The sequence below is a fragment of the Thermobia domestica genome, chromosome 5, assembly GCF_964235325.1.
Source record: "Thermobia domestica chromosome 5, izTheDome1.hap1.1, whole genome shotgun sequence".
Taxonomy (NCBI): Eukaryota; Metazoa; Arthropoda; class Insecta; order Zygentoma; family Lepismatidae; genus Thermobia; species Thermobia domestica.
This window is the reverse complement of record NC_137458.1, coordinates 118,431,614-118,458,693: the sequence shown is the minus strand read 5'-3', so window position 1 is coordinate 118,458,693 and position 27,080 is coordinate 118,431,614. Positions and strand designations below refer to the sequence as shown.

The following is a 27,080-nucleotide window of genomic DNA, read 5'->3' as shown; positions in this document are numbered from 1 at the left end:
AAATTATAGAAAGATTTTCGAGACATTCGAGTCGAGTCGAGATTTTTAAGAGCCGTCTCGACTCGACTCGTGTCTCGACTCGAAAATTCGAGTCGAGAAATACGTTTGTCTCGACTCGTCTCGAATTTTACAAAGTGTGTCTCGACTCGAATCTCGACTCGAATTCGAGTCGAGTCGAGTCGAGATTCGAGACATGTCTCGACTCGAGCGCATCCCTAGGCTCAACATTAACAGGCCAATATATCCACGAAGAAATTAAATATCGACTGAAAGCAGGAAAATCGTGTTATTATTCAGTTCAAAATCTTTTGTCTTGGAGAATTCTATCCAAGAATTTGAAGTTTAAAATATACAAAACTATATTATTGTTGTGTTGTATGGTTGCAAAATATGGTCGCTTACTGTGAGGAAAGAACCTGAACTGAAAGCATTTGAGAGTAATGGGGCATTTACACTTGGTCGATTTAGTCGCACGACTAAATCGACTCGCTGCATTTGCCACTAAATCGAAGCAACTAGGCCAAATCAGATCGATGGATGTGTTCAATTATTTCAACCACAGAAAATAGAACGTCTTTTAATTCAGTTGCCAGTCGATTAGTCGCTTTCGATCAACAAGCGATTAAATTGAATTCCCGTTTACACGGTCGATTAAGTTGAAAATGACGTCAATTCAACTGAATCGAACGCAAATCGACTAAGTGTAAACGCCCCATAAAATCCTGAGGCGAATAGACTGAAAAGTGACGAGAATAGGAATAGCGGAAACTTCGTAACGAGGAACCACATAATTTATACGGTTTATCTAACTTCGTCATGGTAAATAAGTCTAGGAGGCTTAGATGGGCAGGTCATGTGACCAGAATGGAAACAAGTTTAGTCCAGGTTATGGCCAAAATTTTAACTGAAAGTTCAATCATGAAAAGACCATTAGGAAGACCTAAGCGCAGATAGGAGGACAATATTAAGATGGATCTGAAAGAAACAGAAGTACAATGTAGAAGCTGGATCCAGTTGGCTGGAGAGCTTTTGTGAATGCGGAATGGAACCTCGGGGTTCAATAAGCCATAGAGTTGGTCAGTTATACAATACTGCTGTTACGGAAACCGGAGTAAGAGGACTGGAGTACTGGAAGATCGACAGAGAGGAGTGCAAAACGACTGATTTCACATAACTACTTACATGTATAAGAGTATTCAATTGCGGATTTATTCTAGGCCAATTCCGGAATATTTACCTTTTGGAATCTGGAAAGTAAAATCGAAAAATTCCGAATTTCGGAAAAAATCAGGATTTCGCAAATTTTTCCGAAATTCGGATAGTGAATTTTCCAACTCTGGAAAATAAATTTTCCGGAATTCGCATAATTTTGGCCATCCTTAATTTATTCTATAGTTTATGACAAGTATGTTTATTTTGTTATCATAGTATTGCATCTCAATAAATAAATAAGTAATAGAAAACAGAAAAATAGTAATAAGTTGATTTTTGAAAATGATAAACATCGAAATACCAAGGAGCAGAAATTGCTTATTACCTAGGATGGCCTTGTTACGACCTAGCCTACTACTGTAATGGAATTGTATAGCCTATTGTTATTTATAGGTTTTCAATTTATATCTACATTTGCATTTGCTGGGGAGGGGGGGGGGGCGATGAATCAGTGTAAGAGCTCTCACTTCTAGTGATTCGACTACAGGCCATATACTCTTTCTCGGAGATTTCCCAGTTCTTCCCTCTGCCTTTATTCTACCAATTCTTCATTATTATCCAGTAGGATTCATTATTCCTTTGTTTTATATACTACAGAATATTAAGTATTTTTTTTTAGTTTTTCCTTTGAAATTAAACTCCCCTTTCCAGAATTTAAAATGTAGCGTATGAGGCGTGGAGTTGCAGTCTCACGTGAAGTGCAAAATTTATTTTATCATCACCAGGAATCGAACCTGCGTTTGTTGAAGTTTAGCGCCTTTTTAAATCTCATAGCCCACACGAAACGTGAACCTACAGTATAAAGTGGATTCTGAACCATCATAATGCATTCAATGATCCGAGCGGGAATCAAACCCGAGACAGCGGACACCAAAGGTACGCACATTAGCTATTGAAATAACGTGCAGGGGAAGTGACAGGGTGAATTAAACTTGAAGACTATGCTCCAAGCAAAATAAGCGTACATCATTTAAAAAAAAAAAAAAAAAAAAAAAAAAAACCTCTAAGTTTCGATGAATGTTTTGGTTCTACGGTTACCACGTGCAAGAAGGAAGTGATTAAAATAACAAATGTGCATGTGCATACAAAATATCAATGCACGCAAGAATTCTTTTTTAAGCTCCACAAGACATTTACTGGCATTATGAGTCATAAAACGTCATTTAAATTACTCGTGTGGCGTCACCACTTTCTGTTTGTGTCTTAACCTACTACCGTAGTAGCGTAGCATAGAAATTGACAAAATACGATTTCACCGCTATAGCAACGAAGTACACAAATACATACAACCATACCAATAATTCATGAATCTCGCTCTTCGTCACAGAAGGGTATGACTCATCTGCAGTTGTAAGTTTGCGTAGGCGTTCAGTGTCATTTCGATTCGACCTAGTTTCCTGCAGCAAGCAGCGCAACGCAAATCTCCGGGATTTGAGTCAATTCATCTTCGTATAGAAAATTTAAATCTTTTTCAGAAAATACACTTTGTTTAATATAATAATAATAATACCGTAATAGTGAATCGATTTTCATTTTAAAAATAAAAATCTATTCTGGTTCTATTAAATCAAATATAATTACCTGATAATTTAAAATAATGTTGCTAGGAATTACTTCGTAAATTAACATAGGTGAACTGAAATTTTAAAGATTATCAGATTATAGCATTATATTTTACGTAGTCCATTCTACTCATACCATTCAACCGACTGGAAAAATATTATTGATTAATACACTGTAGTGGAGTTTATACTTCCTTAAATGCTAAACGGAAATCAAAAGTTGAAACTATTGATTATAGTAAAAGTAAGTCTTTTCGGTTTGTTTATTTGAATCAAATTGTGCGGTTAGATCCATCTGTTTATCCTAAAGATAGATTTCGCGTTCTGTGGAACAGAATTAGTTACAAGATCTGCTATTAGATGTCGTCTGCTGAACTCGAATTATGTTTCTTCGTCTGACTGAACTTCTCTCTGATCCATCCGTCAGTACTTGTTCATGTGACTGTAGCGACCAATAGGAGCAACGCTTTGAAGCTGATTCCTCGAAAAGTTTGGTCATTATGCCGAAAATATCGCAAGAAAGTTGTTTTGATCGTAGGGCGTTAGAGGGTGTTAGTGAGAGTACATTGAAGTATATGAGACATGGTGGATTGTGTGTTTACCTATGTAAGGAAACATAAAATGAAGTTTTAAGGTTCATTTTAATCTTTGTGTTAATCATGACGATATGTTAGTACGGATAACATTTTTTTCATGACATGGAAGCTCTACTATGTTAAAAATGTGTTGACATTCATATTTACCCTTGCAATATCCCAGTATTAGGTGAGTAACATGGTAGTTTTGTGACCTTAACAAGTGTGAATACATTTTTATATTTTTGCCCGTAATAAAGTGACTAGAAAACAAAAGAAGTAAGATGCATGTATTTAGAAGGTACATTATAAAGGGAATATGTTATTAGTTTGAATGTGTAATGAGTCACACATGTAAGGCCATTGTTATGTTTCTAATTTTTTTTTCTTTGCGTTTATTAGAATTATTTCCTCTGGTTTTTCCTGAATCGTAAGCTTTATTTTCATGATAAGTAACTGTAGATACTGAAAGATAAGTAGTAATGTGAGGCTAACGAATAAAAGAAAAGAGTGTACTTATTATATGGCAGAAGTAAGTTACTAGACACTTAAAATACTTTACGTTGGGACAAACATTGTGTTATACGAGGGTGTGGTATTCGGATGCTATAATTATTTTAGCATCATTAACATGCTGAGTCCGATTCGGTGCTATTAACATGATACGTGGTTAATTCTGATGCAGCGAAACATACAAAATTGGTAATGATAATACATTTCTGTTAGTTGATTCAATTCACCTTGCACTTTTTTCAACGATAAAAATATCTTACTTGATTAGTGATTGTGGGGTTGATGCTAAACCTGAATTTTTAGTTAATAATAAAGGGTTAAGTTTAGAGTTGCTCCTCCGTTTTTTATAAAAATTAGGAAAATTTACAGGAGAAATGGGGTAAGAAATGATGATTTGGAGTTCTTATGTGATGTTTAAGTGTCAAAGTTTGGCAGTAAAGTTATGTTTAATACGCGAAAAGGGCAAGTCTTTACTTTAGGCAAGGCAGTAGCAATAACCAATTCATCTGAACCGGTTCCTGTAGTTACAGTTACAGTTCCCAAGTAGGGAAGACAGAAAACAACGTACCCTGCGGGGCTCTAACCCGCCTTCACTCGCTGTCGCTCGCTCGGCAATTTGTACTGACATAATATTACTGCCTTGCCCAAAGTAAAGAGTTACCGTGAAAAGATATGTAGAAGTGGGTACTTATTTGCAAGACGCGGAAGGTTTCTCTAACTGAACAGCATGGTAGTAGTATAGGATGGGGAATTGGTGCGTTGAATATGATGTTTCCGCTATGAGTTTTACAGAATTATATAAGAATAATGAAGAAAATCTATTAAATTTTCATGAGAACCTGTTCCGGTCACTGTTCTAGCCTAACTGAAGTCTTACCAGGTAATCTAACCGAACCTAAACTAACCAAATCTATCTTAAATTAACCTAGCCTAACCTAACAATTTTTAATGTTTTAACTGCATTTTTGTAGGTTGGAAACTGGAGGGGCAACTCTAAACTTGAGGAAATATGATTGTGACTATGATGAGTAAACTTTGGTAGCTATTATTATATACTAGTAACTTCTCATATTTCGGAAGCAAATACAATACTTAGCAATTATCGAAAGATGTTACTGTGCAAGTGATGTGCAAAAGTGTAGGTTTAATTCCTTCTGGAATGAAATATAACAGATGGCCAAAGTGCTTTTACTAGTTGGGGGCGCGGTGGCTCAGTGGTAGAGCGTTCACCTCCGGTGCTTGGGGTCCCTGTTTGATCCCAGCTCGCGCCGTGTGGACTTTGTGGTGGACAAACACCATGCTCGTGGATTTTCTCGGGGTTCTCCCGTTTCCTCCCACTTTCTTCATTTCACTCATCTTTCATCATCACCGTCTCCTTTAGCCTAACCGGCATAACCGAGGGACGTAAAACTTAAAGCTTTCTTTGCTTTTACTAGTTAGAAAAGTAGATTTTACAGTCACGTATTACACACCCACACACAGCTTTTGCTTCAAAATACTTCAGACACTGAAACAGCGCATGTGCTTTACTCACTTTTCTTTTCTTTTCTTTTTTTTTTTTCAATTTAGACGAGTTTTAAAATTAAGAAGGAAAAAAAAACTGGAAAAATCTTGAAACTTTAACGATATCCACATCTACATCACTTTCTAATATACTGTACATCACTATCCATGAAAAGTACAATGCCAGTGTCAGTATACAGGCTGTGGAGAGTGAACTAAACCAGGGACGGATCCAGGCTGGATGTTTTTATTTTTTTTTTTTGGAGGGGGGGGTCGTTCGAAGTCAATAGGTTTTATTGTACATTTATAATACAAAGGTGAAAATTCTTAGGATAGGTTTTATTTTTAATATAAAAATTGTCCTATTCTGGACCCCCTGGATCCGCCCGTAACTGATCCTTATATAAATAAATGGTAAACTATATAATCCATGAAAATTTCTGTTATTGTGTAATATCGGTTCTCACTAAAGCCTTTTTTCGTTTTATCTTATATAACAGTCTTCGAGAGTTATTTCCCTGGAAGATTTAAGGAAGACGGGATTTTTTTTTTTTTTTTTGTATCACGTGTTACTACCTGCACTTATTGGTTTGGAATTCTATTGTGAAGAAGCTTCCAGAGAGAACCTATATTATACATTTGCCCTAAAATTAGTTTACTATTTATTTCTGTGCTTTTTATCCTATAACGTCCATTAGTAAATGCTTCTGTATATGCTGAAATCACAGTGGAATTGGATCAAGTTATATGCAGAGGCATGGAAAGATATAAATATGACAAATCACAACATGGTAAGCATTACAGGAATATATTCGCGATTGTACAACAATTTGAGATCCTTTCACACATGTTCGAAAGTATGGTCCTGGATAAACTTTCATTATGGCTTGATGTCAGATATGATGTGTTTGTTTAATCCATAGCCAAACACATTCTTAGTATATTAGGGCGTGGAATTTTCGATCGTCATTGGCTATCAAATATTTTAGGTATTGGCCTTTACTTTGTTTGCCGAGTTTCGAATGGTAACCAAACTCTCTGATGTGGCTACCGGTCCCAGACCTAAGATCTCTAGTCCTGAAGTATGTGCATCACATTTTCGTTTAATCTGTAGTTTATATGTTAATAATATTCTTGATATACTATCCAAAACGAAGCTAAAGAAGCCATTGTCAGTCAGTAGTTGAGTGCTCATCTTAAAAGAGTATACAAGTTGGTTTTTTCTCCTAGGTCGTACTATGTAAGTTACTTTTATCTGTGTTCTTTTGGGAAAGAATCTAGAATATCATCCAGAGAATAAATTGTTTGAATACTTCCGTGTTTCTAGTATTAAGATACAATTAGGTTAGGTTAGGTTTGCAATTTCTAATATTACAAGTAAAATTTTATTGGCCTGAGTTGTGCACCGTGATATTTAAAATGAAAATAGTAATAACTGTGGTATTTTGTTGAATTCCTTTCTGTTAACGTTATCAAGCATTTTATTGCTCTGGGATCATTTCTTGCACTGCTTCTATTGCATATTTAATTTCGTTGTGGAGTACAGGAAAAGAATATCTTCCATCACTTAAGAGTCAAAATTAATAGCTTTGTAAGCCTATTTACTTCTGAAAATAAGAAAACTGAACTAAATAACACTATATACTAAAAGGCAGCTGCCATTTTTTTTTATCAAAATAATAATATTGACAGAAATAAAGCTGACAAAATATCGTTTTATTATTATTATTATTATTATTTTTAACATCACGATGCACTACTGAGGTATAGAAACTTCGACTTACAAAGAAAATAGTGCTTTGAAATGCGTGCCTTCTGGAATTGACAGAAAATAGAATTAAAATTATCAGGAAAATCATTCCAATTTTTACTCAGAGGAAAGGCACCATATTCAAACAGTGATTTAAGCTTATACAGTAAGCATTCGTACTGTTTCCAAGAAGCCATATTCATTAGTGTTAAGAATTAAGATCTTTACCTCTTCTCCGCTCAGAAAGTTTTCACAGAAAAACAGTAATCTTTACGTATGTATCCAGTTTAGCACCACTTAGAAGTTATCAGCACACACTAAAACTGTTTGATTGAAATACAACTACTTCTTGGTACAAATTAAGACTGTTCATTTTTGAGGTATTTATTATACATCTTTTCATTTCGACCATTTAAAAGGTCTCGTCGTCAGGTGCGAATCAAAGAAATCCCAGTAAGCTTTTTCTTTCTTTGCTTTAAATCATCTTGTATTTATATTTGATAAGAATATAGTTTTAAAAAGTTATTTTTTTCTTATCTAATTATTTCTTCTTAATATGTGTGTATATATGTGCAGTATATGAATATCTGAATAGGATTGTATTGTAATTTTTTGCACCGGTACAATTAATTGACGTGCATATGTTGGGTGATAGTAATTATATTTTATAGGTTGTACTATTGCATTTTTGAAATTGAAATTGTTTTCTCGCATAACATCTATCAGCAATTACCTATACTGTAGTTTTACTTATTGTTTGATTCCATTGCTTCTTGATTATTTGTGTATTTATTATTGTTACAAATGGTGTGGCACAGTGATAAAATCGCGTTGCTGCTTATATTTGGTCTCAGAAATAAGCTTCGTGTATAATTTCTGTGAGATACGTCGAGGTATTTCCCATCATAAATTCTTCTGTGATCACTTAACTTTCTTTCTATAAAACTTTTCTTTTTTTTAAAAAAAATCACACGTACGTCTGTTGCTCCCCTTGTTAACTTGAACAAGAGCGAAATTTTATTTTATTTTATTTTTTGCTTGCAATAAATGGCTAGAATGATTATTTTGGCCAAGTTCCGAGTAAATCCGTTAACATTTTCACGGGTAACGGTGGCTGTTCATAGTGCATTTTCTGCTATTGAAACAAAGATAGGTGGAAGTTACACATCGTGCCGTTAGATGGCAGCAAACATCTTCCAGCGTTTGACTTCTACCGGACGACATTAAATTTCCAATGCATGATCGTTTTTACTGTCTAACAGAATTTATTTGATGTTAGCATAGGGTTTCCATTATCTTTTTTTTCCTGTATATAGAACTAGCTGAAATGTCTATTCTTCGTGCAGAAGGAATAGTAGTATGAGAAGTATTGGAATCTCTTTCCCTCTTAGCATACGATCTGTAACCAAAGAGGCATTATAAAAACCCAGCTTGAGATGGGAACTGTTCCAAAATTAATTTCAAACTGTTCAGCCGTTTTCGCATGATGCGATCGGGATCGGAAAAAAAAAAAGACGACGATTTTGATGCGACAATATATAAATGTATAAAAATTGCCCCACTCCTCCCCCCTGTTAAAGGCGAAATTCTTACGACGTTAGGGTGCGTATCCACTTATTTCTAATGAGAAGTTTATATACCAGGTTAACCTTCCTAGCGTGAGAGGACCGTAAAATATTCAGTTTTTCATATAAATTTTTGACTTCTGCCGCCTCCTCTCATGATACTCCTTTTAATCTAATTTATATGATAAAACCCAATTCTAGATAGATGTTAACTATATTACAAAATTTCATTTTAAACGGTTCAGCCGTTTTTATGTGATTCGATTTTCACAAGATCAGTTTCATGTTTATATTGCTGGTAAAATGAATCCATGGTCGCTAACGCTCTCGTTCTTGGCACGAGCGACCAGGTGTTCGATTCCCAGTAAGGATATTCGGTCGACAGCTATCCTGAGTGAGGTGTTCGTGGATTTTCCTCATTCACACCAGGCAAATGTCGGGGTGGTGCCTAGCATAATGGTCTCAGACCGCTTCTTCCTTTCCCATTTCTCTCTTTCTCTCCGATTTCTCGGGTATGTGATCACCGAGAGACGTTCTCCCTCACGTGAGAGGCTAACATGCCCATAGATGCCGAAAGCTCAGAAATCTAATTCCTAATCCATACGAATTCCATTCCTGGGGTCGCGGTGGCTCAATGTTAGAGCGTTCACCTCAGGTGCTTAGGGTCCCTAGTTCGATCCCAGCTTGCGCCGTGTGGATGTTGTGGTGGACAAACACCGTGCTCGTGGGTTTTCTCGGGATTCTCCGGGACGTAAAACTTGAAAGATTTCAATTCATTTCCAAACGAATTCCATAGGTTATCGATCTTGGCAATATTTCTTGAGTGTTCCTTCCTCATTGGTTATGTTGCAGGTTCAGTATTTTATTTGACTAATTTTGTTGTACTTTTTTTTTTTTTTTTTCAGATGGGAGAGACTGTACCTGACCTTGTGGAGGAATGGCACAAATATATTCTCAAAATCCTGAAGGCGAACTGACCATCAGTGATGTCAGTGAGTAGCCTAATTAATGCATGCTTCTAGCGTAGAATCCTTTGTTGCACGTTGGGTGTAAGGTTTAAAACTGGACTGCTGTAACAGCTTTTCTCCACATTCTGGAATCCTTTCCTGTATAGAGTGCGTGCTTATGAGAGTGCACCAGGTCAGTGTGTATTTTTTTAATGCATCTTACTTATATATTTACTTTTTTTGCATTCCTCACTTATTTTAACTTACGAGAAATCATTGTTATTCTTTTTTCTTAAGCTGTATGTAACATTTTTGTATGTATATAAGGAATGTGAACAACTAATATATATGCAAAAGTTTTACTTGCATGTGATTTTTTTTTTTTTTTTTTTTTTTTTTTTTTTAAAAAAGATGTATTGTCAAGTTGCAGCATATATTGTTTCTTTTCCCATTTTTACTGCAAGTTTTCGTTGTAATCCTGTTTCTAATTATGCTATCTTCATATTTTGATGAACTTTCTGGTGACTGTTGATCACTTCAAGGGATGTAGAGATTGAAAATATAAAAGGAGATCGTTCAGTATTATGTCGTGTGGGTTGAAAAAGACGTACGATAAATTAAAGTCAATGATTATGATGGGAATTGATGGAATGAGAATGTAGAAGGAAACTTTATAACCCCCGAGAATGCCCAATGGACGCAATGTTGTCCATGCATATGTTCTGAGACCGCACGAGAGATAAGCGATCTATCATAGAGCACTCTTAAAATAAAAAATAAGAGATATTTGAAGAATCTGACAGTTGTTTCTATGGTGTATGATACGAAATAAGAGATGGTTGCAGTTCGGCTTTTTAGACGTTACTTTCGTAAGGATTAAATTTAATTTTGATAGGGATGGGGCTGGTGCTTCTGATAGTGTAAAACCTCTCATATAGCGTGCTAACGTAGCGTATTGAGCCCTCCCCCCCCAAAAAAAAAAAATCAATCTTCATGGATGAAGGAAGAAAAGTATCTCGTCTAATAATAATAATTTGATTATGGAAAATTAATTTTTTAGTATAATCTTCCGTAGCTACAAATGAAATGATTCAGATACAGATGAATAAAGAAAATTTGGGGGAATGAAAGTAATAAGGGGATCTACAGGAGGGAATATCGTTGAAGTCCTCGGGTTTTTATACCACAAATAGGATCACAATTGTCCTTGCTGTTCTAGTGACTAGTACGCGTGTCTTTAGACTACGAGAGTCTGGCATGTTCAGAAACCAGTATAAACTGTAAGTCTCATTCTATATAGCCACGTTGCTGATAAAGGACATAAATACAGGGCAAAGGCAAACAGTCAATTAAGATAAAGTGGTATGGGACCAAACCAGAGTATTCAGCAGAGATGAGTCCCTTTCTAAGTCTAATATATAAGACAAAAAGTAGTGCATGCTATTGTACAAAGGGATATGGGAAAGTTTTAATTATAACCCTGAACTAATAGAAACAGTGTTATAAGTGTTATACCCTTTCGTAAGGCTTCTCTACATAGTCTCCGTGCAACACATTTCTACCGTCGTTTTTTGACGTTTCGAAAGCCGTCACTGTAGAACTATGCAGATTGCATGGAAAATCATTGTTCCACCTTCATTATGACGTCATCTGTGTTGTCAAAATGGCGATCTCGCAGAAGATTCTTTATCTGTGGGAACAGAAAGAAACTGTTTCATACCAGATCAGGAGAATAGGTACGGCAATTTCGAGATGTTACGTAACAGTTTTGAGTCCTGTGCAATTCACTGAAATTAATATTAGAAAATGCTAAAGCACATGCTATGGTTGGTTTGGGTATTACTTACATGAGGATCTGATTAAGAGGAGAAATAATAATAATAATTATAATAACAGGATTTTTGATTCAATGATGGTATTGCGGGAAAATGTCCTGCATCTTTGAAGATACAGTAGAGTCCTGATTATCCAAGTTTCGATTAACCAAATTCCGTGTTATCCGAGCTTAATCCAAACAAACAAACAAAAAATTAAAAACGTCTGGTTACGTCAATAAGTAGTCTGCAGGCTTTTGTTTTAGCAATAAAGCAAAAATGAAACGAGCGTAAAGATAACGACCCTGCCCGAAGTTGCTACATTTAAGCCAGTGAACATTAACTGTTGCACGTCTTGAGTATCAGTTTTTGCGCCGAAATCATAAACTACGTATTTTGTCTAACAGAGCAGTGTGTGCAGCGGTGGGTGTTTCTTCTAGTTCCCGTGACAATTTGTAGGAATGGTTGGAGAAAGAAAACGTGTTGTTTTATCATTAGAAGATACCTGACGGCTACTAAACGATTAGATCGTGGTGAAACTATCAAAAAGGTAGCAAATGATTGGTAAAGTGACCGTTGGTGACTGGAGAAAATGGTTAATTTCTTATCTGTGCTGTATGTCCAATAAAAATAAGAGCTCCTTCGTGGCTAAGCGGTTAGCGTCCGCGTCTTTGGCGTGGGAAAACCGGGTTCAATTCCCGGCGGAGTTCATGTGGTTCGGATTCCACGTCTCATATAGCGTCGCTGCTGAAAGGAACGTTAAACTCAAAATCAACTCAACTCTAATAAAAATAATAAATACAGTAATAATAGAGAAATAATCAATAAACAATAATAATAAATACTGTACATTTTTTTTTATGAATACATCCCTGTTAACCGAATTTTTGCTTATCCGAGTTAGATTCGGTCCACATTAGCTCGGATAATCGGGACTCTACTGTGCATGCACGATGAGCAAGACATCTTAGCTTCAAGAATCGGGAACCAAAGCTTCAGATCTATTTGACTAATATCCTAAAACTGTTCAATTAAATGTAACTTAGATGAGCGAAATGAAGTTAAAGCGTAACTTAGATGAGCGTACATGTATTATTGCATAGGCAGCATCTTACGTATTTTGTTTAGTCACTTTATGCTTGACATTTCCGTACTTATACTGAAAAAATATGTTTAAGTATAATCCAGATCAATACAAGCAGGCAAAGAAAATATCTTACCTTGTTAGCCTCAAATGTTATTGAATTTAAGATATAATAACATTTAGGACAAAGTAAGTTTTTTGCTTTGTCCAAAAAAATTCCTGGACTGAAATACAGACTTTCAAAGAATGCACCTTTGGCGCCATTTCTCATGATTTTCGAAAGAAATATTAAAATGGTTTATCTCTGGAACGGTACAGGTTTTTTTCTTTTCCTTTTTGTTTTATGCGGAAGATAATAGTTCACGATTACAACTGATTAAAGTGATATTCTCTGGTTGGAATTCTATGTCCAAGTTCTCATGCTCTAGCGTTCTGATTTTGTTTTAAATATGTATGTATTTAAATGTTGAGTTTGTGCCTGTTGTTCAGTACCATACGGTACTACACCCCCTGAAAAGAACTTCCACTTTTGAGTTGAACAGGAATTATAAATGAAGGAAAATTTTGCCATAGATTAAACCAGTTTCCGGTTCCACATTCTCACATATTGTCTCATGAAATCAACATCTGAGTCTTATTTTACATGAGAGATTTAATTCTGCATAAAGATAAGTAACAGATGCAGCTTTTAAACATATTAAAGCTTCCAAAATATATGTACAAGTTCTGTGCCCGCTGCTTAGAAATCTGAAATTAGCAATTCAGTGAACTAAAAATGTGTTCAACACTTCCTGTGATATTAAGTGATACCTTGAGTTGAACCAATAGGAACTTGAGAACCAACAATCTTTAAAATATCATGAATAGGAAGGATAGTGTTATCTTGCAGGTGGAAATCTATCTAGCAGTCTATCCATGAAATAGTGTAAAGTTCACGACGATTTCATTTAACTCAAACTGATATTTATAACTTCTGCAAGCCACCAGTCACAAACATACACATAGGTCACAACATCCTTCTTTGTGGGTTGTGAATCTAAATATTCTCTTGCATGCCGTTTTTGAAATTTCTTCCTTCTTGCTCTTTAAAATTCATGGCGGGTGGGATGGATTACCGAGACATAAAAGTAATCCAAAATGACCGATATTAGTGTCAAATCCATAGTTTTTGCGGTCGCTGAAATCAATGGTGACACTTCCATTAGCGATGACTTGCAAATTTAGTTACAATTGAATGCGGACCGGGAGTCAGCGGGGGGAAGGGGTTACCGAGACATGTAAAAAAGGGAAGGGGTTACCGAAACATGTAAAAAATAGCTCAAAATGACCGATATTAGTGTCAAACCAATAGTTTTCGCGGTCGCTGAGATCAATGGTGATACTCCCATAGGCGTTGACTTCCAAATACAGCCCCCGTGCAAAGCATGGGTATATTCGACTAGTAAATAAATAAAGTAAAAGAATAAAAATGGGATTGTCATTTTTAGAAGAAAAAAGTTATTTTTAACTTTTCAAAAATAAATAAATAAAAGAAAATTCAGACTTGTTACAACACGAGAACTTGGACATAAATATCCAGACAGAAGAAATAATTTTAATCTCTAAATTAGTACCTTTCAAATAAAACAAAAAGCAACAAAATATCTCGTACATTCCAGAGGTAGATAATTTTAATATTTTGCCGAAAATCGCACGTGAGAAGGGCGCCCGGGGCACCATCTTTAGTGGTCTGTATCTCGGGCCAGGTGTATTTATGAACAAAGAAAGCACTTTTACTTTGTCCTGAATTTTATCATGTTAAATTCAATAACATCTTAGACTTAATCCTCCTGCCCCTGCCTGATTTGATATGAACTATGCCAATAATAAATAAATACACATCAAGATGCGTTACGTTCTTTTTGTCGCAGAGCTCGTTCGTGGCTAAACGGTTAGCGTACGCGCTTTTGGCGTGTGGGGCCCGGGTTCAATTTCCGGAGGGAGCTCATGAGATTCGTGTTCCACGTTAATCAGTATATCCCGTCTCATATAGTCTTGTTGCTGAAAGAGACGTTAAACTCAAAATCAACTCAACTCAAAACTCTTTTTGTCGCAGAGGCACAGCATTAAATTATCAAAAAAATGCATAGATCACTTAAAAATGACCATAACTTTATTATTTTTTTCTTAAGTTAATCGCAATGTAATAAGGCACCATTTCTACAGGTAATAACACCCCGAATTGCATTAATATATAGGGATTGGTTTGTAGTTTTCTATGATTACGAATATAGCCGTGAAGTGTGCCATAACATGCTAATTTTTTACTATGTTATTTGTAAACTTGAGAACATTTTCATTTTTAATACCGACAGCAGGGGCGACGATAAAAGGAGAGGGAACCCCAGCAAATGTCAAGGCGCCCGTGATGAAAAAAGCATATGAGGCTTACTTCATTCAATTGTGATTTATTGAAGTATAAAACTCCCGACCGACTTTGCCAGCGATAGTTTTCTACAGAAGCTGTTTGAATTTTTAAATGTAAAGTAGTTGAAAATAAATAAAAGAAACACATAAATTTCATTTTCATAACATGAACTTTACAACAAATATTGATCGTCGATTATGATGATTGACAATTAGTATCATCAGCTTCAATGATATTTGGTCTAGGAATTAATTCGTGCGGTTGGTACGCACACATTGAAGCTGTAGTACAAACACAAAATACATAAATACCTTAAGAAAAATATTGTCCATCGCTAGCCACCACTTTCGCCCATCTGTCAGGCAATGTACGGATTCCATGGCGAAAGAAGTCCTCATCCTTGGAAGCGATCCAGTCAGAGACCCATGTTTCGATATCTTCTGAAGAAGTAAACCGCTGTCCAATCAAATCGTTGTTCATGCAATCGAACAAGTAGTAGTCCGAAGGAGCAACGTCTGGTGAATACGGCGGGTGGGGTAAAACTTCCCATCCGACATTTTCTAAATAGGTTTTGACCGGTTTTGCGACATGTGGGCGAGCGTTATCATGTTGAACAATAAGTTTATCATGTCTGTTCTCCCATTCTGGTCGTGTTCTGGCCAGAGCTTGCTTCAAACGCATTAATTGTCGTCGATAACGTTCTCCATTCATAGTTTCACCCGGTTGCAGCAGCTCATAGTACACCACACCTTTCATATCCCACCATATGCACAGCATAACCTTTGCACAGTGAATATCTCGTTTTGGTTGTGATGGACCTGGTTCACCTGGTTTCACCCAGGCCTTTTTTCGTTTAGGGTTCTCGTAATGGATCCACTTCTCATCACCCGTAATAATTCGATGCAGAAACCCCTTTCTGCTCTGTCGTTGAAGCAGCAATTCGCAAATGGTTTTTCGTCTTTCAACGTCTCTGTCTTTCAATTCATGTGGAACCCAATGTGACATCTTTTGAATCATTCCCATGGCTTTCAAGCGTTTGGAGACTGTTGTTTGATCAACGCCTAATGCTGCTGCAAGTTGTTCCTGCGTTTGACACGAATCCTGCTCGAGCAATGCTCTCAATTCTTCGTCTTGAAATTTTTTTGGCTGTCCAGCTCGCTCTTGGTCTGCCAAGCCGAAATCACCACTTCTAAACCGTGCAAACCACTTCTGACACGTTCGCTCAGCTAGAGCATGGTCACCATACACTTCCACCAAAATACGATGACTTTCAGTCGCACTTTTCTGCATGTTAAAGTAATGCAGCAGGACACCCCGCAAAAACACTTTATCAGGCACAAATTGCGCCATGTTCACTTAACTACAAACTGGTGTTGTTGACGCTTTAATCCACTGCCCTATACTACGAACGATACGCGATGACAGGGGTTTGCAACACATGTGTGGATACACGGAACTGTGGGACGCTCCGTTCGTTGCGCCATCTCTTGTCCACCCGCACGAATTAATTCCTAGACCAACTAATTCGTTGTATCTTGCGGTCTTGCTGCGTTTATCAGCAACAAAATAATTTATATGGGCTGGGGGCTGTAAAATCTGTGGGAGGCCGTTCTGATATTAGCAATTGACAGAGAAGAAACTAGGTAATTGTGATTAAATGTTAAACGCATCATTGCACTTGAATTTGCATGCTGTGAAGTAACAAAGTGAAGTCAGTTCACAAACAGTGTTCATTATAGTGTGCAATTGCAGGTTGTTTCGTATTTTATTTTGTGACTGTGCTTTGCTAAGATGTGGTTACAAAGCTTTAAAGCACACATTATATTAAGAAGCCCTAGTTGTATTTGTATTATATGTAATCTGCGTATAGTACTATCAACAATGCTTTCATTATTCAAATCACTTAGTTCACTTCATCTAGTTGCATTGTAGATTGTAGTACGTTATTAGCTGGTCTGTTTGTACTCAAGTTGCCACGAGTAATAAACTACAGTGCTCGGCAAAATACATTGTTAAGTGTTATATAGTTGGATAGTTTCTGAGATCCATTTGTAAGAGACAATAAGTTAATAAAAGTAAAAATCTGTGCTCACTGAAGCATCCAAATGTTAAAGCAGCATTTCAGTGATCTGTTTTTTTTTTTTTTAAATATATATATATATATATATATATATATATATATATATATATATATATATATAGATAGATAGATAGATAGATAGATATAGATATATAAAGGAAGAGATTATGCTAGTAGAAGTACATATATTTGTCACTGTCCTCGAATTGTATAAAATAATGTTAATGTTACTTTGAGTTGTTCTTCAGTGAGTATAGATTTTTGCTTTTAATATCATTATGCATTCTATTATATCATTAAGTAAACCGAAATTACCATTGTTGGATAATAAATGCAGTGTGTTCTGGTTAAATTTAACAGTTACTAGTGAAAGACAACAGGAAATATGAATCAAAACGAAATACTATGTGTTGGGAAAGTTTTGTAAAGAAACAACGAAAAGAGAAATAACTTTAAAAAACCACCCTCAGTATCTGCAGCTTCCTCATGACGGCCCCGGAATCGGCCACATGCGGTACGCACGGTCTTCCGAGGAAGAGCCTCAAACTTCGCGTAAATTCTGCCGATTAGCTGGCTTTTGATGTTACAGACAATGCGGTTGGTTACTTGCTTTACCACGTCCCACATACAAGAAGCAGAGATGAACTGAACTCAAAATCTCGTGGCGTGCAAAACTGTGGAACACCGCCTCTGTTGCCAAGCCGAGCCTGTCCCTGACCGAACTTGCTATCAAATACGGCGATTTTTATTTTGTAGTCAGTCGATGAGCTACTTGCCAACCGAATTTGGTTCAGATGCGGTCAACAGTTACTGAAAAATAAAGTAACATATACAAGTCGTGCGGAGCTGAGCCCGCCACCAACAAATTTGGTTCATATCCGGCCAGTAGTTGCTGGGAAATAAAGTACCCCCACAATATACAATATATATGTGGTCTGTTAGAAAAGAATCCGGCCTGGGGAGAAAGCTGGCTTACCTGGAGCGTTGGATACCTAATCACTCTCAAAGTAGGTTCCTTTGGACTCCATACACTTCTAGCGGTGCCGCCATTGTTGGATGCATGCGGAAAAGACATCTTTCGGAATGCGAGTCGAGCTCGGCTGTCGTTACTGCCATAATGTTCTCTCTAGTCTGAAATCACGTTCCTTTCAATGGCCTCTTGAATTTGGAGAACAACCATAAGTCGCAGGGGGCCATATCCAGTGATGTAAATTTTCCGATTCATAAAAACATACTCCACTTATTTCTACATCGTTGTTTAGCCGTAAAATTTATTTCTTATAAATATTGTCTGAAAGAAGTTTCATGAAGTGAACATCTAACGATTCTTCATTTCTGCAAAAATGTTTCATAAACTTTACTATATTCTTCCCTCAAATCATATTTCGTTAATTTAATACGCCTAAGACGATGTTTTCTCATAGTTTTAAACACAATAAAATCAAAGATTTTTTTTTTTTTTTTAACAAAAATAATCTTCATAAGGAACTGGAACTTTTATGTAGTTATTTCATTACATAGGCAGGCGAATGTGAAGAAATAGTGGAATTTACTGTTTTTGAAATAACTGATAAATGCAAATGTTTTTCTTTTCGCTTTCTTCTTACATTTTAAACAATGGGATGGGATATTTGTACTCTACGAACTCGATTTATGTTCCCTGCACTCTACACGTACACACACACATAGATAGAGAAACACTATGTAAGTTTATACTTACCAACTCGAAATATTAGAAAATTTTTCGGTTTCCGAAAGTTAATTGGAAAATTATAATTTGTTGCTGTCTAACTTTCCTCTACACGAATTCAATTTTATAGGTCAAGGTGCAGTTAAATGTGGTGGAAAATTTTCCATCTAACATCACTATACATAATATCCAAAATTGTCCTGGTTATGAAAAGTTTTTCTACTTGTTTCTACATCATAATGAAAATTTTCCAATCCATGAAAATTACTTTCACTTGTTTCTACAGAGAAACAAATCTTTCCAATTCATAAAAAGTTGTTTTACTTTTTGGTTCAAAATGAAAATTTTCCTACTTATAAAAAGTTTTTCAATTTTTCCATACACGACAGAAAATTTTTCGATTCATGAAAAATTGTTTCACTTGTTCCTACATAGTACCGGAAATTTTCTGAGCCATGACAATTTTCAGTTTCTTTAAACGATCTTCCGCTTTTTAACACTTCTATGCATGAAGTCAATCAATTTTATGGTTAATGAAGAATTGTTACTTCATCACTGATATTTGTTTATAACGGAAAATTTTCCGGAAAAATATAGGGGAAAATTTTCCACATCATATCGCTAGCCATATCAGTAGAATAAGGAGCTTTTGCCACTTCAACACGAAGTTGCCCTTGCTCCGCCGTTAGCAGCTTCGACACGAATTTCGCCGTCATTCTCTTCATGGCCAAATCTTGGGTCAGTATGGAATGTGCTTATGCCTACCTCTTCTGCTATTTCTCGGACAGTCACACGACGGTCCCGCATCACCACAGCGTTCGCGTTGGCAATGACCTGGTCATTTCGGCATGTCGATGAGCGACGGGATTGTGGCTCACTCTCCACCGATGTTCGGCCGTCTGTAAACCGATTGTACCACTCCTTAATCTGTGTGACGCCCATAGCATCGTCCCCGTCGTCTGAATCTTCCGAATGGTTTACACCTGGCTGTCTTGCAGTTCTTGGCAATAAAATTTATTGCAGTAGCGCTGGTCCGTCATTTCACTTGCACTGAAAAACCGACGCGAGCACTACACATTACCACACCGAAATGCTGCTTGCCAGCAACTAACGCTATCGATAGGCGTGAAAAAATTCACATATACGCACGAAGGTTCAAAGTTGGCTCACACAAGCGTGTTTGCTTCAACTCCATATATATAAAATACAGCGGCGGATCCAGGGAGAGGCTAAACCATAGTTTGCCGCTTTATCCAGTGTAAAGAAAGTAGGATTGAAGCTCATTTTATCCAGTGTATACCTGATCGTCAAAGGGAGGGATATAGCCCTCTCCTTGGATCCGCGCCTATATATATATATATAAACTAACTAACTAACTCTATGGCCTATGGAACCCGGAAGTTCAATGCCGCGTTCACAAAAGCTCTCCACTGACTTCTATTCTTAGCTAACTGCATCCAGTTTTTACTCTGTATTCCAATCTCTGCGAGATCCATCTTAATATTGGCCTCCCATCTGCGCCTAGGTCTTCCTAATGGTCGTTTTCCGATTGGTCTTCCAGTCAAGACTTTGAAAGCGTTTCTACTTTCTTCCATTCTAGCTACATGACCCGCCCATCTAAGCCTCCTAGACTTGACGACCCTAACAATGTTGGGTAAACCATATAAATTATGTAGTTCCTCGTTATGAAGTTTCCGCCATTCCCCATTTCCGTTCCTCTTGGGTCCGAATATTCGTCTCAGGATCTTGTTTTCAAATACTTTCAGTCTATGTTCTTCCTTCAGAGTAAGTGACCATGTTTCGCAGCCATACAGAACTACAGGCATGATTATCGTTTTGTATATTTTAAGTTTCAAATTCCTCGACAGAATTCGCGACGACAAGAGATTTTGAACCGAATAGTAACACGAATTCCCTGCTTTTAGTCGACATTTAATTTCTCCGTGAATATGATTTTCCTCTGTTAATATTGATCCTAGATATTTGAAAGTATCCACTTTATCAAAAGTATTATTTAGTATTTTAACTCATCCATAATTTGCTGTATTCCGGTCCCGACGCACTTCCATGTATTTAGTTTTCTCTGCATTTACTTCTAAACCCATGTCCCTGCAAGCGTTTAATAAGATCTCTGCATTTCTTTCTATTGTTTTCCTATCATCTCCTATTAAATTTACATCATCAGCATATGCCATAACCTGGTGAATACCGTTCAACTGTAAGCCCTGGTTGCTATCTTTGATTTTCCTTATAGCGTATTCCAAAACGAAGTTAAATAATAATGGCTACAACGCATCTCCTTGTTTCAGGCCATTTTCGACGTGAAAGCTCGTGGACAAAAATTTTCCTACCCGGACTTTACTTTGGGATTCATTTAAACATATCTTAATTAATCTAATTAGCTTTCTCGGTATTCCAAGTTCTGCAAGAACGTTATATAATGTTTCTCTCCTAACCGAGTCGTACGCCTTTCTAAAATCAATAAATAGTTGATGTACCGGGGTATTGTATTCCCACTTTTTTTCGAGTATTTGGCGAAAAAAAAAATAATATAAAATCCGCGATCTAATCTTTTACATATTCTCTCTTTGTGCGCGTAAATGTACTAATAACTTCAACTTTACTGTTCTTATATTTCCACTTTTGATGCTTTTGACATAATTCATGAGGAACATTGTCTTAGCAACATTTCGCAAGGTCGAATTTATACATAGTATTTATGGTACATCATTATGATCAAATAATGATATGCGTATGATGTAGTAAGAGTACATTTATCCGCTCCAACCAAAGTGGAAGATCGCATGAAAGGCATGTTTTACAGAGAATTGAGGCAGTCCGATGGACAGTCGGTAAACAAGGCCATGGTGTTAATTTCTCTCTATTCTTCTTTTTTTATTTGTTCTAAAACTCAAATTCAGGCATATTTAAAGTGGTCGAATTTACACTGCGCAGACGGAAGTTTCATGTTTTCTCAATTTGTGTTTTTCTTCCCTAACTTTCTTTTACCGAAAAGTCTGTGGTCTTAGTGTGAGAGAATAGAAATACTTGGGAGGATCCTATTTCTTTTCTTCCGGGATATAACGATCTCATGCGGTCTACTTGAGGACCTACGTAGATTAGTTACAGTGGTTGGCATTTGTGCCTCACAGTCGGGAGGTCCTGACTTTAAATCAGATGACCAGCCATTCTGATAATATATTTTTTTTTCAGGTCTCTTCAGTTTCACCAGGTGAATCCCAGAGTGTAGTAGCTTTTAAATATAGGCTCTTGTCAATTTCATTCTACTTTTGCATGTTTTTCACCGAGTGGAAGGAAGTTTGTTAAATAAAGAAATAGATCGAACATAATACATATGAGGTTTTAGATAGATATGCTAAAGAATATTATTTTACTTACCTTTTTTTAGGGTGCAAACTGTACGAGGGTAATAAAAAGTTGTTTATTACAGTTGAAGTGATTAACACAGACATGGACCCAGTGAATAGTATTGGGAGGCCATATGTAAGAATTCTGGAGCAGCCTGCTGCCAAAGCCCTTCGCTTCCGTTATGAGTGTGAAGGACGATCGGCCGGTAGCATACCGGGAAGAAGCAGTCAACATGACAACAAAACCTTCCCCAAAATTGAGGTAAGTAACAATTCAGTTAATATACACAAGTTATTGGAATAAGAATCCAGCGAATGACGAAAAAATAATTGGTTAAGTTGTGGAAAATTAGGGCGAAATGGAAACGCATGAACGTAGACTGTATTCTCCATAAGATTCAGATGGCTTGGAATTGACCCACTTATCAAATCGGTTTACTCTTTAGCTAACGATCTCTTCATTGTTTTAAAGTCTGACGGCACCTTTTCGATGGTATTGTAAGATCTTAACGAAAGATCTTAAATACAACAAAAGCTATTTTACATAACGTTTGTAAAGCTCAGAAGAATGTTTTTGTGTACAGTTTTGCAGACTTTTCTAATTAAAAAAAAAAAAATCATAATATGCACTGTCAACTATATCATCATAGTGGACAAATTAAACAGTATTGAATTTGTATAGGACTAGAGCGATGATTAAAAATACGTTAAATTCACATACACACTATATTAGTGACCATTTTCTTCTTTCTTGTATTCCACACTAATTATATAAGCTCAATATTTTCAAAAATATTCAACATTCCTGTACAGTTATGGTTTATAAGTTTTATTTATTTTTGGAGCATGTAATATATTTTAATAGAAAATCGAGATATAGGAGCGGTAGGCTTTTCTTCCACTGCATGGCGCTGTTGTCAGTTGTTAAAAATGACGAGAGTGCTCAGAATGTCCACGCCATATGAGAAACGAAGTGTTATTCATTTTCTGTGGTGCAAGAGATCACACCGGGGCAGATATCCACAGAGAAATGGAGTCGGTGTGTGGGGACAAGTGTTTAGCAGTGCGAAGTGTGCAGTAGGGGGTACAAGGAGTTTGGAAATGGAGAAAATGTCCAGGACAATGAGGAATCGGGTGGACCTCGTTCCTTCCTGACAGTGGGCAACATTACTTGTGTTGACGAAATTCTGAAAGCAGAACGACGTGTTCACCTGAAGTGCATTACCAGGAAGCTAGACATTTTCTATAATAATATTTATGACACTGTCCACGATTCTCTGGGATACCGCAAGGTGTCATGTCGGTGAGTTCCTAATCTTGTTAATGATATCAACAAGAGCAAACGAATGGTCCAGGCTGGTATTGGAGCTAACTATGAATATGATTTGAAGAAAATTATTGCAAGACTGAACCATTCACAGCGTTACGTCGAAAAGGCGACAGTTTCCTGGACCTCGTTGTCACTGTCAATTCCCAGGTAGTAGATTTCTGCCACGTCCGGTTTTAGCAGAGAGAGATTGGAGATAAAAGATATTCTTGGAATGCTCAGTTGATTGCAGAAAGCAGCTTCGCTACCTATTGTCGTCTTTACTTTATACCGATAATCGTTAAAATCAGGAGTGGTCGATTTCTTCTATTTTCGGTTTGAAAAGGGGGTTAAGAAAGATGGTACCTACTCTTAAAATGCTAAATCGATTTTTACAAACCGCTTCTTATTTGTTGTTTTTGCTTTATGTAGATCAATATTGAAACAGGAAGTTGCAGCATTTCTATCACTTTCAGTTGCAGTAGAAAGTTAAAGATGGAGACGAAATGTATTCTTTTGGACGCTTAATCGATTGTAGGAAACCGCTTCTCGCTATCTAATACTATTTTTGCTCTATAGTGATCAACGTAAAAACCGGAAATTTCTTTTCAGATAATCCTTGCCATATCATCTGCAAGCCATTACACCTAATCATTCTACCCTCTACCGAAATACCGTCTTGATTATACCGGTATTACTATCTCTTTTTAAATAAATATTAAGTAACGTCGACGAGAAACAACATCCCTATTAAACTCTCCTTCCAATTGCACTTCCCTCTGTCACTTCTTTCTCCATTCTAACACTTACTTGTTTCATATATAGGTTTTTTTATGAGTCTTCAATCTTTTCATTCCAGTTCAACCTTCTTTAAAACTGCCAACAACACTCACCAGTTTATGCGGTCAAAAACCTTTTCTAGATTAATAAATACAACATTCACCTCTTCCCCTTTTTCTATAAACCTTTCACTAATATATTATGAAATATATAATGGAGTTTTGGTAAACCAAGCTTCTTAATAATATAGAATAGTAATAGACTCTCCTATTACACTCAGGATTCAAATTTCTGGACCAGCCGTCCTCACTGAACATTACTTTAGTTTCTCTCAAAACAGGCAAATAATGGAATATTACTTCGAGGTTAACCAAGTGGATTGTTCAGAAAATAGAGATATAAATCTTTAGTAATTTCGTTTTTTAAGTAAACGTTTACACGATTTGTAGTTAACTGGCACACGGAGAAAGACACTTTATTATTTGTTTACACTAAACCACTAAACGCAAATATGTACAGTAAAACCTGTCAACTTGGCCACCTCTCTATGTCGGCTACCTGTTCATCTTCGTCTGAGTTGTCTTGGACCTCTATTTTCACATAAGACATTCGTTACATATTACTCTGTAAGTTGGCCGCATTGAAGCAATGTTTACCCTATAATGATAATGATAAATTTGCCTGTGAATCTTGACCACGCAAAATGCCGTTTTGTTATTTCCGTAACTTTTTCCCATATGAGAGGCAGATGTCTGTATCTGTGATTGGAGACAAAGAAACATAGATTCCCACGATTTGTTCTTGGAGGTCAATGGCCAGAACATTACCTGATAAAGGGGTGGTGAAGGTAGATGTGAATAAGAAAAAACACACAGGAATTCAGGAATGGCTGTACGTATTTGTTTACCCTGTCTGTTTTGATAAAACCATTTACTATATCGGCTTCTTTCGTCAGTGGGGAGCTTTAATAATTCCGGAAAGTGTTCAAGGTTAAAGCAAACCATCTCAATTGTCAACTACTGGCACCTGTCGGCTTGTCGAAAGGTAGCGGAGGTTTTGAGATATGAATTCCCTTAAGATTTTTTTTTTTTTTTTCAAAAATTCTTTTGCTCCGAGGGAAGCACTTGTAGCTCATTAACAGGAGGTAGACGATACTATACAAGAACTACAAAATTAGAATAGAATAGAAAAGAACAGTAACAACTGAAAAAAAATCGTATAAACTGCATATAAATTGTTCAATTTATAACTTTGCTTTTCTTATTTTCAATCTGAATAACTCAGTGTGCTACAATATCAGCTTCAATGAACTGCGTACATATATTTCTATTTTATGGTTGATTGTATTGTTGTATGTTCAGTCCGAATAATTTTTTCTAGCACTGTATATTGTTATGATTACTTTATATAAATTTAAATTAGTTGTTGTGTCATTGCTTATTAAAATTTTACAATCAAGTAATACTAGAAATCCTATTCTAAAAATACAATCACACTTATTTTTTGTAAATTGACCATCTGTCTTAAGTTGGCCATTTTTCAATTGAACTGATGATGGCCAACATAGACAGGTTTCACATTACTACAAAAACAAAGGAAGTGTAGTCACATTGCTTTTTGTTTCATATTACATTTGAACTCGTTACAGTGAATTTGATGAAATACGAATTTAATGGAGTCCAAATTCGTTATGCATGATTCCGAAACATATATTTTTAAAATGGTATTCTGCTTTGGAGATATTCGCTTGATAAATTCATATCTAAAGCGAATTCTGAAACTATAGACGTGTACTGAGAAACATGATTGAAGAAAGTAATTTACCAACTCTGAAACGCTCTAACTTAGAAGCATTCAAAAAATTCGTTTCATCATGGAGGATTTATTTATTTTTTCTTAATATTATGTATATTTATGGCTAAATATTGCATGTCCTGTTAAATTAATGGAATTTATTTTTTACAATAGGTGGTTGGATATAGAGGAAGAGCTTTCGTAGTAGTATCATGTGTAACTAAAGATCTCCCGTACCGTCCTCATCCTCATAATCTGGTCGGAAAAGAAGGTTGTAAGAAAGGCGTGTGTACAATGCAAATTAACAGTGAGGATATGACATGCACTTTTTCTAATCTTGGAATTCAGTGTGTAAAGAAGAAAGACATCGAGGAAGCATTAAGGATTCGTGAAGAATTGCGAGTAGATCCATTTCAGAGTAAGTAAAATTGTATTTTTATTAATATTATATTAATTTTATTATTATATTAATGATATTATTAAATTTTTGTATAAATTGTCTTATAAATGACCATTCATAATCAGTATTTCATACTTCCATATAAGGCCCCATAACCTGATTACCTTAAAATTTCGTTTACACTTCCGGATCCTCCGAGATTAATATTTTATAGTGAAATTTTGTTGTTCTGAAATAAATCAGTTCTCAAGAATTCGCCTATTGTTATTTCTGCTGTGGAATCTACATTACTTCAGCATGAATGTACAGACAAAAAAGCTTCATATTTATTAGATGAGAGGAAAATCCGGATATATTAAATATACACAAAGTAATATGATGTACAATAATTACAAGAGATATTTCTATAATTTTTCAGGGTGCCAAATTTTTACATTGTACACAGTGTGTCTACTAAATTTTAAGACTGACATTATCAGGGAATAATGTAGAAGAGAATTACCTTCAATCTGGTAATCTTCAATATATGACCCCCCTTGTGTACAGGCAATTGTACGGTTGTATAGTTTCTGGATTCCTTTTTGGAAGTCCTCTTGTCCGACAGTGTTGAGTTCCTTCGTCACAGCCCTTTGAATGTTCGAAATTGAATCAAAATGTTTGCCTTTCAACGTGGAAGAATGAGTGATCACCAGTTATGATTTTCAGAAACCATTCTGGATCATTTTCGGCC

At 36.2% G+C, this 27,080-nt stretch overlaps 1 protein-coding gene across 2 annotated transcripts in view; it reads left to right on the top strand.

Moving 5' to 3' along the window:
* Positions 1-3,106: 3,106 nt before the first annotated feature.
* Positions 3,107-27,080, top strand: part of LOC145686067 (embryonic polarity protein dorsal-like) — an 86,429-nt gene continuing 62,455 nt past the window's right edge. The window contains exons 1-4 of one of the 2 annotated variants that reach the window (XM_081758975.1): positions 3,107-3,539; positions 9,586-9,672; positions 22,154-22,332; positions 26,125-26,368. In XM_081758975.1, coding sequence (XP_081615101.1) covers positions 9,618-9,672; positions 22,154-22,332; positions 26,125-26,368 — 478 coding nt within the window. In that variant the 5' untranslated portion in view covers positions 3,107-3,539; positions 9,586-9,617. Of the gene's footprint in view, positions 3,540-9,585; positions 9,821-22,153; positions 22,333-26,124; positions 26,369-27,080 lie in introns of both variants that reach the window. The other variant, XM_081758976.1, reaches the window with a different exon arrangement.